The following is an 18,613-nucleotide window of genomic DNA, read 5'->3' on the forward strand; positions in this document are numbered from 1 at the left end:
GAAAAACTTCAGAAATCTGGCCACTATGGGCAAGTGAAGTCAATCGCCTCCATCACCATCACAATCATCGGCGTCGCTTTGTTTACAATAGTCGAACCCACTTATAGCAATCCCAGATATAACGATCTATCGGTTATAACGACCATATTTCAGTGCACTTATGATTTTCCTATGCTACCCATTGAAATTGCGTCCACATATAGCGAACATTTTTGAAAGCCTCCAACTTTTACAATGAACACTTCAGACACGGTCACAGTAAAAATATGGCGTATACGAAGCGAAAAAAGTTAAAGCAGGCTTTCTAAAGCATGAGAGGCATGCGCATGCGCGTGCCCTGCTCCAGTTTACTCGTGACGAAGATACCCTAGATCGGCGAGCACCGCATGCTGATTTCTGACGCTGCGAGTGAGGTCTCTCACTTTCCTGGCATTTCTTCAGTGGCAGAATGGCAGTGACAAATAAATAAAAAAAAGAAAGAAATAGCAGGCAGCATGAAGCCTTGTGGTCAGCTTTCGCATGGCAACCTTTACTGGTGCCGTTCTCCGCAGCTACGACCGCCTACGATGAACCTATGCCTTGGAACGCAAGAAGCCATAAAATGCAATAAGCGATCACGACCGGTGATAACTTTTCGGCGCTTAAAAGTTCACTGCTTCGACGCCACAATGTGCCGCAAAATGTCTTTCGCCTTTTCGGTAACGGCAGAGACCAACCGATCAATAATTACGACTTCCGCGCGATTGCGGCGATTCCTTCACGGATAAGCATCAGAAGAGAGCGAAGGCGATGTGGCGGCCGGCGATGAACATGCCATTATGACTTATCCCCGACATCAGGATCACAGCCATCTGCAACTATCGGCTCGGCTGCACCTGTGGAGTACACTGTTCGATGCTCTGGCGGTCCTGTCCTGCACGACAGGTGCGGCGCGCTTGGTTTGTCTCCTAATAAAAGACGCAGTATACGCTCGCTGTAAGTGCATTGACGCGTCTTGGTGCCCGTGCCGCTCAGCACCAGCAAGCTACACGGGCACTTTATCTCGCACGGCGCGGTGGCGGAGAACTTGCGACCGGCAGCATCACGCGCTTGTACTGCTTATACTGCCGTCACTACGAACATTACATTGAAGTGGAGCTGGGCGAAAAATAAATGAAATTTAAATTTAAAAAAAATATCTATGCAGGCAGGGCATGCACGACAGGCAAAAGCTCTTGCTTTTGCTTTCCAAAATGTATGAATGAGGTTCTACCGTCTTCTCCACGAATTGCAAACTGCACTTTCATTTTTTTGGCTAGATTCTATGACACAAGGTCTGCGATCGAGGTAGTTAATGACGCATTATAAAAACAGTGCGCCAGTGATCAACTGCTTGTGTCGGCACATCTTTAACAAGACTACAAAAGCAACCACATGTAAACAGCTAACGTGTTGTACAACCGAGTAATTGATTACTCAGATATGACATAACAGTCTAGCTTTGCTTACCATTGGCAACAGCGGTGGAAGCATTGGCCACTGCTGAAGTAGCCGAGCTGCTTGGTGCTGTTGGTACAGCCGGTGGTGACACAGTGGTGCGTGGAGGAGCAGTGCACTGCGAGGCATTCTTCTTTTCCTGCATGGAGGAGGACATTGGCTTACAACACACAATTCAAAGTGGTGGTGGTCACACAGCCTTCACCCTGGTGCAGCCTTTTCCAACAAAACGGAAAGTCGGGCTAGTTGGTCTTGATTCATAACGCATGGAATTGCACAGCACGGAATACAGGACGAAACACTTGAAGAACACACGGAACACACACGGACAGTGCTGTCCATGTGTGCTTCTTTAAGTGTTTCATCCTCTTTTCCGTGCTGTGCAATTCCATACGTTATCAGCCTTTTCCAGGTTAATGGAAAGCAATGGTACAACAGCAGTCGCAGGAATGGCCAGAAAGGAATATGCAAGAGTTATTTTAGAACTATCCTACTTAAGATTACAATGAAATTCTACAGCACTGCATTAGTTTCACCGCCCAATATAATAATTCGATTCGACTTTTGCATTCATAGTAGTCATACTTAAGAATACATAACACGACGAATGTCGAGAACGCGGCCACTTTTGAGACTTTGTTAGGGTGCCTAATACTAACCCTAACTCATATTTAGCTTAAATAAATATGAGTTAAGGTTAGGTTTTGTTCTATTGATGGCACAGGCAAGTAAAACCAAATGAGAAGTCTTTTATACAGTTAAACCTGCTTATAATGAACCTCTATATAACGAATTCCTGGAACGAAGTTTTTCTATTCCCCACTGTTACTCTATAGAAGCGCGTGTATTTGAGACCTCTACGTAACGAAGTGGCAGCGGGAGACCCCCTCAAAATAACGAATTTTTCCCGATGACGACCTAAAGATTTTGGCCCAAATTTTGTCATTTTTGTGCGAGCAGCAACCCGAAGCACCTTCTTTGCGAAGCGGCGGCGTCGTGCTTGGCGCGCTCGAAGGCACGGCGACTGCGAGGCGAGAGTGAGCGCACGCGTGCATGCGTGCGTGAGGCGGGCCTGCATCTCTTGACCCGGCGAAGTTGCCGCCGCGGGCGTTTTCCCCCTCTCCTCAAACGTGATCCCGCCACTTGCTGCAGCTGGCCTAGCCCACCAAGCCAGCACGCTCCTTTTTGCCGAAGAGAGAAAGAAAAAAAAAAAACGAGTTTTTTTTTTTTTTTTTCAACGTGCTGGCAACACCACTCTTTGGTTACTGTGCAAGTCTCTGCGCTTCACTTCGCTAACCGGACACTAGGTGACACTACTTAAAAAGAAAAAGAAAAAGGGGGAGCTGCAAGCAGCGCCGGCAGCGCTGTTGGCGCTGTGGCTTTCTGCATTCTCCGGGTCTTTCTTTGTTTGTTTTCTTCGGTACGACGCCATCGTGTTGCTCGCTCTTCGTTTCCGACGCCTCGCGCTTGTGCGAACCGACACGTGGCCACGCATCCAGTACCCGTCATGACAATCCAAGGATGAGTGCTTCGACGAAGAAACGCAAGATACTGACTCTTGAGGAAAAAACGGACATCTTGGACGCCGTTTCTGGAAGTCAAAAAAAGAAGGATGTAGCTGCCAAATTTGGCATCGCAGCTAGTTCTTTGTCAACGATTTTAAACGCGAGAGATGCGATTCGCAGCGCTGTGGAGCATGGCACGGACAGCAAAAAGAAGAAGTTGAAGTCGTCAACATACGCCGACGTTGACAAAGCTGTGTTCACATGGTTTATGGACATGCGGGCACGAAACGTACCCATCAGCGGCGCTGTTTTGCAGCAAAAGGCAAGGGATTATGTTTGCATCCTGGGCTGCGATGACTTAAAAGGCAGTAACGGGTGGCTCGAAGGTTTTAAACGCAGGTACGGGATCGTCGGCAAAGTGATCAGTGGCGAGTCCTCCTCTGCGGATAGAGATGGCGCCGACTCGTGGATACAACACAAACTACAGTATAGACCGCTTATAACGTAAGTCGCCGGAGTCGCGAATATCCGCACTATAAGCGGTACCGCACTATAACCAAAACAACCTTCTTCAAAGTCTGCACTAGCGCAAAACGTGTTGAGCATGTAGCCTCGCGTGTCCGATAATCGACATATGCGATTTGGGGCGCTTACAACCACTTAAATCTCCGAATGTTCAAAAATTAACCGCCAAAGACCCGCATTGCCAACGAAATGAACACGGGGGAAAAAAGCAAACAAAACAAAGTGCCATCGCGGAAATTCACCGACTACCTCGAGGTATGCGCATTACACAGAAACCATGTCGAATCGCGACCGAAATTTCACGTGCTGAGCGGTACCGATCGTTCGATTTCACGGGCGCGCACGCGATGTCCAAGACATTGCAATCGAATCCGGAACCACCATTCGGGAGTTGCATGTGCCAACCATGCCCTCGTTTTCATTAACGATATGATTCCCTTCCCTTCAAGTGCAGCCATCGCAAAAAGTTTCGTTGATTCCGCACCAAACCGCAACTTTTATCGCCCGCGACCGCTACCGAAAAGCAACCAACGCTGATTAGGCCTAGTCTGCGGTTCAGCATGTTGTCGCGAGAAGTTTGTCCAAGACAACAAGATCGGAGGTCGAAAAGATCGCACTCAAGCACTAACCCAAGAACAGCGCGCGTGATACGAAGTTTGTGTTCGCGGCCGGGAGATCAACGGCGACAAAAGCCCGCCAAGCTCGTTTAAGTCCGCGCACTGGCAGAAAAGGCGAAAGCCCGCGTCATGAAGCCGTAAAACTTTTCAATTTGCGGACGAGGTAGCAAACGCGATATCTGTAGCAAGTGTGATAACGACGACGCTTTTCCCGACAGGAAACTTGCTTTAAAGCGCGCTCGATGAGGACGCGATCGTACGTTCCACGCGGAACGCACTGCCAGCAAGCGGCCGCAGAGCCTTGCCGCCGCCGGTGCAAAGGCTACTCCGTCGCCTAGGCAACCACCATCCTTCCCCACTCGGCGAGCCCGCACAGCGCTGCCGCGGTCTTTTTCCTCCCTCCGCCCCTCGTTCGTTCACTGTGCGTGCCCTCGCCCTTCGTAAAGACCTCGTCGCTCCCTCCCCAGCGGCGTACCTCCTTTGAGAACCGCACTCGCTACCGCGTTTGTCGGAAATATTTTCCCGCAACCGCATTATAAACGGTATTTCATCTTGGGGGACTGCACAATAAGCGGTATGCGTATACATGCGGTTCTATGGGAGGGTAAACGGGAGTCGAAAAAGACCGCATTATAACCGGTCCTGCACTATATGCGGTTACGTTATAAGTGGTCTGCACTGTACCGGGTATTTTGGAGCGCTACGAAGCGTCGGATGTGTACAACGCTGACAAAACGGCGCTTTTCTACGAGTTGCTTCCGAACAGTACCCTTACGCTTAAAGGTGACGTCTGCCACGGCAGTAAGCAGAGCAAACGTCGTTTGACTGTGCTACTGTGCACAAATGCAGACGAAAGCGACAAGCGAGTTCCACTGGTCATCGGCAAAAGCGCCCGATCTAGGTGTTTCAAAGGAATCCACAGGATGCCCGTAAAATATGTGGCGAACACGAAAGCCTGGATGACGTCAAGAGGCAAGGACGCAAGATTCGTCTGTTCATAGACAATTGCACTGCTCACCACGTAGAAGGGCTCGAGCTCCAACATTGATCTGGAGTTTTTACCCGCGAACTGTACATCGCTCATTCAGCCCCTTGATAAAGGTATTATTAACAGTGTCAAGTGCTCATACCGTCGGCGACTAATCCAAAAACTGCTCCTGAACATTCGTCTGCAGCGAGATACGAAGGTGGACATGCTTGGTATGTAAAAACAGCGCAAAATATAGACAAGGACAGAGGAAGAGACGACACCGCGCTGAACTCGCAACTAAACTTTATTGGAAAGTACACGCACATATATCCCAAGCATGAACCACATACAGCATGAACGCACATGAACCCAAGCATGAACGCACATACATCCCAAGCATGAACCACCAACTAGCCCAACTTTCGCTATTAATGGAAAGGTGGACATACAGCATGAACGCACATGAACCCAAGCATGAACGCACATACATCCCAAGCATGAACCACCAACTAGCCCAACTTTCGCTATTAATGGAAAGGTGGACATTGTGCAAGCAATTGAGATGCTTGGAGCGTCCTGGCGAGAAACAAACGCTGAAATTATTGCGAATTGCTTCCGCAAGGCCCGAATCTCAAAAGAGGTTCAGGCTGAAGAAATCGACGCCAGAGAGGAGGAGCCTTCGATCTCGCCGAAGCTCGGATTTTGCTGCACACGAATGGAGGAGCCCCGGACGATGCGCAGATTTGTGATTTTTTATATGCGGACAACTGCGCTGTCACAACTGAGGAGATGACGGATGAGGCTCTGGCAGAAACTGTCCGAGACCGCATTGACGACAACGGACCTTTGGAGGACGACTCGGCACGCGCTTTGCCCTCCCCGGAGTAGGTGCTGGATGCCATCGACCTTTTGCGCCGTGCCGCGGGCTCGCTGGATGATGACGGAGCAGCATTGTGTTCACTGATGTCGTACGAACGGTCAGTGCTGCCGTCCATTATGAACGAACAACAGAGCAAAATCATGCAGTTTTTTACCGCGAAATAAATGTTTTGGGTGAGTTCTGCCGTCAGTTACTTTTTGGCTTACTTAAGCTTTTCTTTTTTCGAATTTTCGTGCCGAACCTCCATATAACGAAATCCTCTTTACAACAAAGTTTTTCGGGAATTTGTCAATTTCATTATATCCAGGTTTAACTGTATTCCAAAGCATGCTGTAGTCGCAAACCCTGAAATGGCTGTGAACTGTACCCAGAAGGCTTCACTGACACAGAATCACAACATGCCTTAGAAAGAACTGTCCATCTCTGCATAATGCATGCACGGGAAAAGCCTGTAAGTCTCACTACCTCTGCACTCAACTGAAGGATCTGCGTGCAGGGTACACTCACAGAAAAGATCAAGTAAAAAGGGGGTCTTTTTGTCCCACAACGATATTCATCATTTATCTTGCCTTCCTTTCCTTACATTATCGCCACACGCCTGGCCCTTTCTGGTCACGAATGGCATGTGCGCCATCAGCGTGACATAGCATTCTTGGTAGGAAAGTGGCTAGCGCAGAGTTTTCAAGAAAGGAAACGCATCAAGCCAGATGATGATTACTGTTGTGGGACAAAAAGACACCCTCTTTACTCTATCTTTTCTGTGAGTGTAACTTTACTGCTTGAGTTGTCGTTTGCTTGTGTTATCTTGCTTCTGGACCAGTGAACTGCCACAAGCAACTATTAATGTCGAAGATCACCATGTCAAACCAGCGAACACTACTCCTCCGCTCTCATTTCAGCATCACAGCATGCACGAGACCTACCTCAAGGTCGCATTGGTTCTCCAGCCAGCTCTGACGGTGCCGGTCAACACCACTCGAGCAACGCTGCACTGCATCGCACCAAGAGCAGCTGAATGAGAGCTGCGCTGAGCGGCACTCCGTGCAAGTCTTCAGGCCCAGGCATGCTGCAAGGTGGCAAACAAAGAGTGCATAGTCAGTTGCAGCAGCATTAATGCAGTGATGCAAGCACTACGTATGGTTGACATTTGCGCCTTGCCTCACAAGTTTTGAGAGCAACCACAGTCCCAAATATAACAATGTTCAATCCCAAAAATGCATTTTGGAACAACCAGTTGCTAACATTACGCATAAGAGGAACCGGTTCACTATAAGGTTTCAGAAGAAAGTAATTCTTCATAGCATGTGCTTAAACTGCAAGGGCAAATGTGTCCATGGAACAAATGGTGGTGATAGCGTTACAAAGCCAGAAATGCCTCCTGAAAAATGGCAGCCATAGGTAAGGCAGCCAGACCACACATACTTGGAGCACATAACATTTGTAGCCTGGTCTAAATAGTCAGACATTAATACATATATATGCAGTTATAAATGCAGCGAAAAACCTTGTTATATTGTGAGTTTCATTAAGTCAAGGTTCCTATGTTTCTACAGAAAACCTTATAAGTTTGTAGAATAGAACTGTATCTCAATGATAAGCACAGCGAAGCAAGGCAGCCAGAAAAAAGGACAACGAAGTAGTGTGACTGCTCGCCATGACAGCAGAGACGAAACTGAAAGCAAATAGATAATTATGGCTCTCTAGCATGACCATCCATAGCGCATTATGGTGATACCAAGTGGCCTCTCAAACTATGACAGGGAACACGGTGGCGGAGTGGATGGCTTCTCTGTCTTTCCCCAATACTGGAACACATTTGCACAGCAATTGCCTATTGGGTGAAAACTGGTGCTACTTCATCGAAACATGTTACCTGCCATGGAATGGTGCCAACAGCCCAGACCAATGTCTACGAATCTTTCATTTGTCAACGACAGACAATGTGCATGTGTGCGATGCACGAGGACTACATTATATCAAAACTGCGGCAAAAAACTTATTTCACTAAATCATGAAAACAGACATGGTTTTCAATGAAGCTGAGATCAGGAAATAAAAATACCTTGTTACAATGTAGATTTCGTTTAGCGAAGTTCGTTATATTGTGGTTTGAGTGCACAACAGCTTGCACTATAGCTAAAATGATCACATGCGTTCCAGTATATATATTTGTAATTCACATTGTATTCAACAGCCAGCAACACCTGCTCACTTTTTTACATGTTTGCTACGTAGGGTGCAAAGCACATTACTGTACGAGTGCCCATTTTTGCATTAAACAGCAGGTGACTTGAGAACAAAGTAATATCTAATACAGTGGAACCTCGATCATACGTGCCCCGGTTTTGCGACGACCCGCATTTAACGACGAATCGGTTTGGTCCGGGCAGAATCCCCATAGAAATAGTGTAGTAAATATCTCGATTATTGAAACTTTACGCCGACCACGCGTAGTACAGTGACCCTCTGATACCATCACAGAAAAAAAAAGGAAAGCATTTTTTTTTTACTTGAATCTAATGCCCACCAAATATTAGCAGGTGCAAAAGAAAAACTTACTCGCCCCTAAGTTGACGATTAGAAAAATCACAAGGGAACCATGTGGGAATGCGAAGCAGTGCATGGGTCGACTTAAAGTTCCGTTCATCACGGGCACCTTGCCTGATGTTAACGCGTCCTTGCAAGTGGAGCACACCATGATTTCACTGTAGTCGCTGTTGCTGTTACTCGTCCCGAACTCTTGTTGGAGCACGCCACGCGGGTTCATCACGCATCTGCAGAATCTCGTTCCCTGACGCCACCACATGATTGCTGAGAGAGTGTAAGGGGGAGAGGCCACAGCATCTTAGCCAGCCCCTTGCACAGGCCCGAATGCGCTAGCGTGTGCCAGCACACATGGTTTTGTCTGCGTTACGCCAAGCTAGGACAGCATACAGCAGCCCGGGCCCCTAAAGTGTTCTGCACGTATCATCATCAACGCGGTCGAAGAACAAAAGAAAGAAGACTTCTCCTTGGCGCGAGCGCGCTCAGATGGCTATGCTAGGTGGTAGAAAGCGGACGGTTGCCAATGGAACTAAGGACACAGCCCAGCACAAAAGCTGCTTCGCATCTAAAAAAAAGAGAGAGCGAGACAGGCACAGTACGTTTTCTTAGAACGAAAAATTTATTCTCCTGGCAGTTCATTTTCTTCTGTGATCCAGTTCTCCTGGCTTTGAGATTGCTTCCACATACGCCTAGATCACGGGCATATCCCAGGGCCCTTATCTAGACAAGCTCGATCTTCGAGATCCGGATATTTTCAAGCTTTTGGCCCGTAGAAACTTTTCCTGGTGAATATGCGGCTGAACATCTCCCTTTGTTTGCAACATTCACAGTCACAGGCCTCGAGCACGCAAAAAGGACACGACGAAGCTATCTTCAGAGTGCAAAATAACTTCCCCTTGACGTGAGTGCTCATAACATTGGCGCATCATCAATTGCACTTAACAAGGAAAGAAATACAACGTGCACAGATCAGTCGCACACGAAACCCTACTACTCGAACTTGCAACAAATGGACCTTTCCATAAACTGCAGCACTGCGATAGCCCCTGGCGGGCGCGCAAGGTTCTGTGGGAAAAAAAGAGTGTGGGCGTGCAGGAGGAAAGCGAGCCGCCCTCAGTCACACGCTGTTCCTACCGTGTGCTTGCGCAATTGTGTGCATGTCTTCGAGCGTTTGAATATATAACAGTGCTGCGTGATCACTACAGGCTTGTCCTAGTGACACATGTCCTCCAAGATGAGGAGGTGGACTGATGGGCTGTGTTCCAGGTTGTGATAACCACTTGAAGAATGCACACATTTCGTTCCACTAGTTCCATAAAAACGAGAAGGTGAAGAGGGAATGGGTGTGGCGGATAAACAGACAAGAACGAGGAGGACGGTTTACACTTTGGCAACCCTCTGCGCACCATACTTTGTCCACAGCCTGAAATGGCATGCTTATACCATGCCCGACTTCGCGAGTAGTAATACTGGCCTCAAAGAATGACGACAGAAAATCTCTCAACTGCTTCCTCCAGGCACATTTAGGGACCTTTTGAAACAAATGAGTCGTGGAACTTGCCGAGATATCAAAGCTAGAAAATAATTATGAAATGTATTGTGAAAAACTCACAGGGTCTCTTATGCATTCGCCTAAGACCACTCGAAGGTGAAAGTGACCTTTTTCTTCAGTCGATGTATTGATGCGCCCCTGCCCCCCTCCGGAAGATTTCTGCACCTAACGTTGTTTTGCACTGCCTCCAGAATTGGAGGCATTGCAAGCTTTCTGCACCTCACTTGGTTTCGCACTGCCTCCGTGATCGGTGGGCCGATCATGGAAGCTGTACAAAGCAGTGACCATGTCATGTGATGACGTCGTCACGTGCTGTCACAATGATGACATCATAGTGACATCCTGTTACGCTCGAAGGAGGCCGAGACGTATACGACTGAAGGGGCCGTTTATTTGGTCGCGAAGGTGAGCGCCTCTGAATGCGCCATGTCCGTCGACCGCCTTGTCCTCATGACCTGGTGTCCCGAGCAGGCGAAGATCAAGCAGAAAATGCTGTACTCCAGCAGCTACGACGCGCTCAAGAAGGTCCTCATGGGCGTCTACAAGTACGTCCAGGCGTGCGACTTTGAAGACGTCAGTCAGGAGGCAATAGAGGCCCGCCTTCCACTCTTCGCGCAAGTAGGGACATACACACACTCGTCACGGGCTGAGGCGCCACCCTCCTTTGCTTTTTTTTTCTTCGCCTCCAGAGGGTTTTTTTTTTAAGTACACGAAACAAGGGGGGCAAAAAGGACGAAGTGTCCGCTCCTGATCGACACTGAAAGGATGGAAGCAAGCGGCTGGGGCGACTGCAAGCGTGCGCGCACCCCCTCCGCAGGGATGACGATACCGGTGTTTTTGTGCCATCCTCCATGCCACGGCTGCTCCGAAGCCTACTCCTCATAGCTAATTTTGGCAACGTTAGAAGGGACATGCACTAACGCCCGTATCTCGTCTCGCCTACTTAGCGTGATTCTCTTTAATCGCAACGCGCAAGCTGGGGCAAGTGTTAGCGTTGCCCTCCGGTACACACACTCTCAAGGGGTGTCGGTTCGTATGTGGGGCTTCTTCAACGTAAACCTCGGCGGCTTTTTGTTGTTTTTGCTTCTTCCCTGCCTCCGCGACTCCGTTCGGTCACTGCCATGTCTTCCGGTGTGACAGTTTCCAATGAAGCCAAGACAGTGTATGAGGAGGTGAAGAAGGACAAGAAGTATCGCTACATCATCTACCACATCAAGGACGAGCGGGTCATCGACGTGGAGACCACGGCGGAGCGTTCGGCCACCTATGCGGACTTCTTGGAGCAACTGCAAAACTACAAGAACGAGTGCCGCTACTGTGTCTTCGACTTCCCCGCCTCCATCCGCACTGAAGGGGCCGTTTATTTGGTCGCTGAAGGTGAGCGCAGGAGCGGCCAACAGGTTGAATCTCCGAGCGTCGTCATCTTCCTCTTCAGCTGCCTCGGAGCGGCCAGCACATTCACCGGCCTTCGTTTTCTTTGTCCATATGCGTAACATTCCTCTCCTCGCAGATGAAGGCCGCCGGGCGAGTCAGTCGGGTTGTCGCGACGTGAAAAATTTCAAGCGGGCGACATGGACCACCTGGGTCTTGGCAGCTCGTCTACCACTTGCCGTAAGGCGAGCGATGGTATAGGTGACCTCTGTGAGTATGGTGATAATAACAAATGGTCCATCGTATGTGGCTAAAAACTTTTGACATAAACCGCGTTTCCGAGTAGGAGTCCACAGCCAGACTAAGTCACCGGGTCGATAGGTTACAGGTCGGTGGTGAATGTCGTACCGTGCTTTCGCTCTGTCTTGAGATGCCAAGGTGCGTAATCGTGCTATACGACGCGCCTCTTCAGCAAGGCAGAGGGTCTCGGCAACTGTGACGTTTTCGTGAGTACAGAAAGGGAAAACAGTGTCGATTGTGTGCCGGGGTGGACGTGCGTACAGCAAAAAGAAAGGGCTATAGCCAGTAGTCTCGTGCTTGGCGGTATTGAATGCATATGTGATGAAAGGTAGCACGTCATCCCAGTTCTTATGGTCGGATGAGACATACATAGACAGCACGTTGATAATTGTCCGGTTGGTGCGCTCCGTAAGCCCATTCATTTGTGGATGGTAGGGTGTCGAGTGACGCAAGCGGGATTCACATAAACGCAGAAGCTCCTCCACGGCATCCGCTGTGAATTGTCGTCCGCGGTCGCTGATGATCACGCGAGGTGGGCCATGTCGGAGTATGACGTGTTGCAGCAGGAACAATGACACGTCACTGGCCGTTGCGGAGGGGACGGCCGCCGTCTCACAATAGCGTGTCAGGTAATCGACACAAACAATTATCCAACGGTTGCCCTTGGCCGTTTTTGGAAAAGGGCCCACGAAGTCAATGCCCACTTGTTGGAAAGGTGTGCTTGGATGTGGCATCGGCTGGAGGAGACCAGCTGGAGCAGTAGATGGGCGTTTATGGCGCTGACACTGCATGCAGCTGGCCACATACATCTCAACGGACTTTTGCATTCCAGGCCAATAAAAACGTTTAGTCCGGTGGAGCGTCCGCGCAGAACCTAAATGTCCAGACGTAGGGTCGTCGTGCATGGCACTCATAATGGCTGTGCGAAGGCTCTCCGGCACCACGAGAAGAAAACGTACGCCATTGCCGGAAAGGTTTTTCTTGTACAAGAGTCCATCGCGCATGCAGAAATGGCGCGCATTAGTAGAGGCGGACGTGGTGGTGAAGAGCGGTGCTAATTTTGCGTCCTTTCGCTGCTCTGCTTTGAAACTGTCGAGGTCTGGAAAATAAGGCGATACAGAAGCTATAAGGTGGTCAAAGTCATCGGCGTCACAGTCCGTAGTGCTGAGTGGCATACGTGAGAGGCAGTCCGCATCGGCGTGTCGTCGGCCGCTCTTGTAAGAGATGGTGAAGCTGTATTCTTGCAGCCTAAGCGCCCAGCACGCAAGGCGGCCACAAGGGTCGCGAAGGTTGACAAGCCAACACAGCGAGTGGTGGTCAGTGACTACTGTGAATGGTCGCCCATACAGGTAAGACCGAAACCGCTGGATCGCAAATATTACTGCCAGGCATTCTTGTTCCGTGACAGTGTAATTCTGTTCGGGCCGGCTTAGTGAGCGACTTGCGTATGCAATGACGTGTTCGCGGTCACCATAGCGCTGGACTAGAACGGCACCAATACCTACGCCACTGGCATCCGTGTGAAGTTCTGTTGGGGCCAAAGGATTGAAGTGCTGAAGGACAGGTCGTGACGTGAGCAGAAACTTCAGTTGACGAAAAGAAGACTGACACTCCGGAGTCCACTCAAAGGGAATGCCCTTTCGTAGCAGGCATGTGAGAGGGTGCGCGACGTCAGCAAATTTGGGAATAAAGCGTCGGAAATAGGAACAAAGCCCCAGAAAACTGCGGAGCTCCTTGACAGAGCGCGGTGCACTGAATGCTTCAACGGCTGCTGTCTTCTGTGGATCGGGGCGTGTGCCATCCTTATCGACGAGATGCCCAAGCACGAGGGTTTGGCGGTCTCCGAAGTGGCACTTCTTCGAGTTTAAAACTAGTCCAGCGTTTCGGATGCAGTTCAGAACAATATCCAGACGCGAGTTGTGCTCACTGAATGTCCGGCCAAAGATGACGACGTCGTCGAGGTAGCACATGCAGATGTTCCACTTCAAGCCGCGCAGAATGGTGTCCATAAATCTCTCGAACGTCGCCGGAGCATTGCACAGTCCAAAGGGCATCACATTAAATTCAAAGAGCCCGTCAGGGGTCACAAAGGCAGTCTTTTCCTTGTCCTCAGGATGCATCGGAATTTGCCAGTAGCCGGATCGTAAGTCTACTGAGGAAAAGTAAGAGGCCGAATGTAGGCAGTCTATTGCGTCATCAATACGTGGGAGTGGGTACACGTCTTTTTTTGTCACGGCATTCAACCGGCGATAGTCCACGCAAAATCTCCAAGATCCATCTTTCTTTTTAACGAGAATCACTGGAGCTGCCCACGGACTGGCTGACTCTTGTATGACTCCCTTTTTCACCATCTCCTGCACTTGATCGTTGATAATTTGGCGCTCTGATGGTGAAACACGATATGGCTTTTGTCGAATCGGATTGGCCGAACCCGTGTTGATGGTATGGCGTGTTCGAGACGCAGGGATGGAGGGTATGTTGTCCATCTGCGCAAAGTCAAATACCGAAACGTGCTTCGAAAGCACACCCACTAATGTTCGCCGTTCGCTTGTGCTAAGCGACTTATTTATCATTGACAAAAGGGCCGTTTCCGAACTGTGAACTCCAGGTTCTTCTGTTACATCTGTTAGTTCGGCCACTGATAAGGGCACGTGGTCTCTGCTGACCCAGGCCAATTTCAAACCATCTGGTAACATCACGGGCTCTGAAGAACAGTTTACGGTCCATAAGCCAGTGCGTCCGCTGTTGATAGACACCACACAATGGGGAACCAACACATTCTTCTTCACGCAGTTAACGTGCATCGGCTCTACGCTTGTGTCGAAGCTGTCGCAATCGGCGCCGCAACAGACAACAGGCACACGAACGGTAGATGACGCGGGTATGACAGTATCGCCACAAACACACAATGTAGTTTCGCCTTCCGCAGAGTTTTCCAGGAGCCCTGATGGAAGACCACTCACAAATATCTTCCCTGTGCGGCAGTCGACAGTGGCACCACACTCCCGCAAAAAGTCCATGCCCAGAATAACGTCATGGGTCGACCGAAGAATAATCGTGAATTCCGTTGTAATAACATGACCTCCCAAAAGCACGTCAGCACTGCACACACCAATAGGACGCAACGGCTCGCCACTCACTCCGCAGAACTTTGAAGTTTCGTCCCACTTAAAAACAACTTTGCGCCCTAACACATCTTTAAAAGAAACACTCATTACCGAAATTGTCGCCCCTGTGTCCACCAGGGCCATCACAGGCACATCATCCACAAGAACACGCACTTTGTTTTTGAGCATCCATACAGGAGGTATTTCTGTCAGTAGCACATCACCAGCGACCTCACCTCCATCGGCCGCGCTAGCTAGTTTTCCGGTGGCGAAGAGGACGTGGTGCGACGCAGCGGTGAGGGAGAACGAGGAGCACGTGGTCGCGGTGGAGGCGTCAAACTCCTGTCAGATGCCGGGGAGTGATTCCGGAAGCTGCTTGGCCAATAATCGTTGCCAGATGGTGGTGGCCGCGGGACACCGCGAGGCCGTTCGGAGGGTCGTGAAAATTCTGGTGGTGGGCCGTATCGCGGAGCTACACGACGGTTGCAAAACCGTGATATATGGCCCGGAACACCGCAGGAGTAGCACACCGGCAGAGGTCAAAACCTTGGTTGCTCTTCAGTGAAATGAGCGTCACCATTTGCTCTAGTATAGCGGATGGGGTCGTCGGGGATGTCATGACAATACGTCGGTCGTTGGGGAGGCGTGCGCTGAGCGCGTCGATCATAGCGCGGAGCTGGAACGCGCGTTGTCACCCTTGACTGTGGGGCTGGGTTGTACTCTACAGCCGCTGCGCTAATCGTCGGTTGCCAGGGGCCCGAAAGAGGCGCAGTCATAGCATCACGTGGCGTGTACACCTCATGATGGTCGGCAGTTGAACGCAGCATTTCTTGGCGGGAGAGTTCCTCGCGGACAATCTGTCGAATGGTCGAGGAAATGTCGAGGCAAGGGCTCGTGTCTACACTGGCAACAGTCGTCACGTTAGCCAGCCGACCAAACTTTGGCGTGATCCGACGCATCTTCAACGTTTCAAAAGTTCTGCAGTGCCGAATGAAGTCTGACACAGAACTGAGGGTATCTTTTCCGATTAGAAAAGTGTAGACGTCTTCAGCCACTCCTTTTAGCAAATGCCCGACTTTATCTTCCTCCGACATATTAGCGCTGACTACCTTGCACAGCCTTAATACTTCTTCGATATATGTCGTGCACGTCTCCCCTGGTAGCTGCGCTCTTTGCGACAGCGTCTGCTCAGCACGCTTCTTTTTCGAGACAGAGTCCCCGAAACACGCCTGTAGCTCCTCAACGAAAAGATCCCACGTTGTAAGCGCGTCCTCATGGTTTTCGTACCACACAAGTGCGGTGTCGGTCAGGGAGAAAACCACGTTGGTGAGCTGAGCGGCTGTGTCCCATCCATTGGACTTGCTCACTCGCTTGTACTGGATGAGCCACGCGTCGACGTCTTCACCCGCTTTTCCTCCGAAGGGCGGTGGGACTCAGTAGTACTGCAACGAACCGCAAGGTGCTGCCCTGGGAGCATCTCCTTCTTTGGGCATGTCGGAGACAATCTCGTCAGATGGCGGGAGGCCGGCGAGTCGACGGCTTCGACGAAGCTGCAGCAGTGATGGTTCCGTCGTCGTGAGCGCGTACCCCGCACCTCCACCACGCTGTTACGCTCGAAGGAGGCCGAGACGTATACGACTGAAGGGGCCGTTTATTTGGTCGCGAAGGTGAGCGCAGGAGCGGCCAACAGGTTGAATCTCCGAGCGTCGTCATCTTCCTCTTCAGCTGCCTCGGAGCGGCCAGCACATTCACCGGCCTTCGTTTTCTTTGTCCATATGCGTAACAATCCCTATGACATCACAAATGTGGACGATCTGTGACGTAATGATGACGTCGCAGAGTGACATCATCATGTGATAATTTTTCGTATCACTCATGCTGGCGATTCGTTCAGATTACGAGCCCCCTCTGTGTGAACGTGATATGAGCAAGTGGTTTTCCACAGCTACAGACTCGCATCATGCAATGAAAGCCGTGAGTTGTCAGCAAAGCGATTATTTACACTTTTGGTGCTAACTTCAGTTGCGCTGCATGACATGCTTTGCCAGATAGAATGTAGTTTACTCCGTAGCCTACCACGGCTACCCCGATGCAAGAACAAGTGATAAGCGCAGGATGGTGTCCACAGACGACACCATCATCAAAGTTGTATAATCGGGGTTCCACTACATACAAACTAATGAACTATTTCTGAAGAGGAGAGATTTAACACATCCTTGCGTCAGCTGCGAGGATGGTTTATAGTAATTGAGACATCATAATGCTAAAGCACAGCCATCTTCAAACTCTTCCACTCAACTACGGCAAAATATGTTTAGTTCATCATCACCATCATCAGCCTGACTGCACCCACCACAGGGCAAGGCCTCTCCCATGTTTCTCCAAGCAATCCCGTCCTGTGCTTGCTACGGCCACGTTATATACCCGCAAACTTCTGAATCTCATCTGCCCACCAAACTTTCAGCCTCCCACTCGCATGCTTGCCTTCTCTTGGAATTCAGTCTGTTACTCTTAATGACCAGCGGTTATCTTGCCTACGCACTACGTGCCCTGCCCACCTCATTTCTTCTTGATCTCGACTACGCCTGGTTGTTCCCTGACCCACTCTGCTCTCTTCTTGTCCCTTAAGGTCACACCTATCATTTTCCTTTCCATGGCTCGCTGCGCCATCCTCAATTTAAGTTCAACCCCCTTTGTAAGCCTTCAGGTTACTGCTCTGTAGGTAAGTATACCAGTAAGATGCAGCTGTTATATACCTTTCTCTCGAGGGATAGCGGTAAACTACCATTGATGATTCCTACCATTCACGCACCTATGTACAGCCATGATGACCAGTTATACTTCTGTCACACAGACAGTGTTAACTTCAGTTACGCTCAACTGTGGTTTACAGGATTAACTGCAGTTAATGCTAACGCGGTAGGCCATTGCTACATGGGCTCTGTTAGTTCAGTTCAGCAAACTGACGAAATCATGTGCTGTTCATGTCGTCAGCAAGTTTGGGCACACCCTCGGCAAGTTTCGTGGTACGAGACGGCCCTTCTAAACCTCCGCTACAGGCGCTGAGCCATGCCCCCAAAACAGGAGACAGAAAATAGCACCTTTTTCCATCTTTTCCAAACCGCTATATACACCTCCGCTGGACCTTTGCGATAGTGCACTGAATCGTTCCACCTTCGACTACATATTCAGTGTTTGCAGCTAGACACTAACTAGACATGAACAATGTGAAAAGCAATTCCCCTCAAGAAACATGTAGCAAGAAGGCTGTACCCTCTCGCTGCTCCCGCCGAGGATGGAATAATTTTTGTTTTAGGCTGTTCCATGGCAAACCTTGTTTTCCTCAAGTTTTGCTTGACCATTGTGTGCCAACTGAGGTTGCGTTCCGTGAAAATCCTCAAGCATCGCGAAGCTGTCATTAACTTACGCCAGTTCACAGCTGGTGCACTCGAAGCTTGTCCACTATCTAATCAGCTTCTCGGTTTGTGAGGGTAAACATTGCTTGCCTAGCTCAGTTTGCGATAACCACAGTTAGGGGACTAACTGTGGTTATGTCTGCCGGGTAGCTGCCTCTAACCGTAGTTAGCCATAACGTAACCGTAGTTAGCTTAACAGCAGTTAAGGCCGTCCATGTGACAGGAGTATTAGTTGCAAGCTTCTCTTTAGTTGATGCCTCATTAATTAGACTTTTTCAATCATTCGAACCGAGTGTAATGGTCCAACAAAGCTCCATAGAACTCCATGTATTAGTAAATACTAGCTCATT

At 49.7% G+C, this 18,613-nt stretch overlaps 1 protein-coding gene across 1 annotated transcript in view; it reads right to left on the bottom strand.

Annotated features, from left to right (window-relative positions):
* Positions 1-18,613, bottom strand: part of LOC119386627 (plexin domain-containing protein 2) — a 76,723-nt gene that overhangs the window by 21,464 nt on the left and 36,646 nt on the right. Inside the window, exons 10-11 of the mRNA XM_037653916.1 lie at positions 6,897-7,039; positions 1,489-1,615 (exon numbers count right to left, since the gene is read on the bottom strand). Of these exons, the coding sequence (XP_037509844.1) occupies positions 1,489-1,615; positions 6,897-7,039 (270 nt within the window). The remainder of the gene's footprint in view (positions 1-1,488; positions 1,616-6,896; positions 7,040-18,613) is intronic.

This window comes from Rhipicephalus sanguineus, chromosome 3 (genome assembly GCF_013339695.2).
Source record: "Rhipicephalus sanguineus isolate Rsan-2018 chromosome 3, BIME_Rsan_1.4, whole genome shotgun sequence".
Taxonomy (NCBI): Eukaryota; Metazoa; Arthropoda; class Arachnida; order Ixodida; family Ixodidae; genus Rhipicephalus; species Rhipicephalus sanguineus.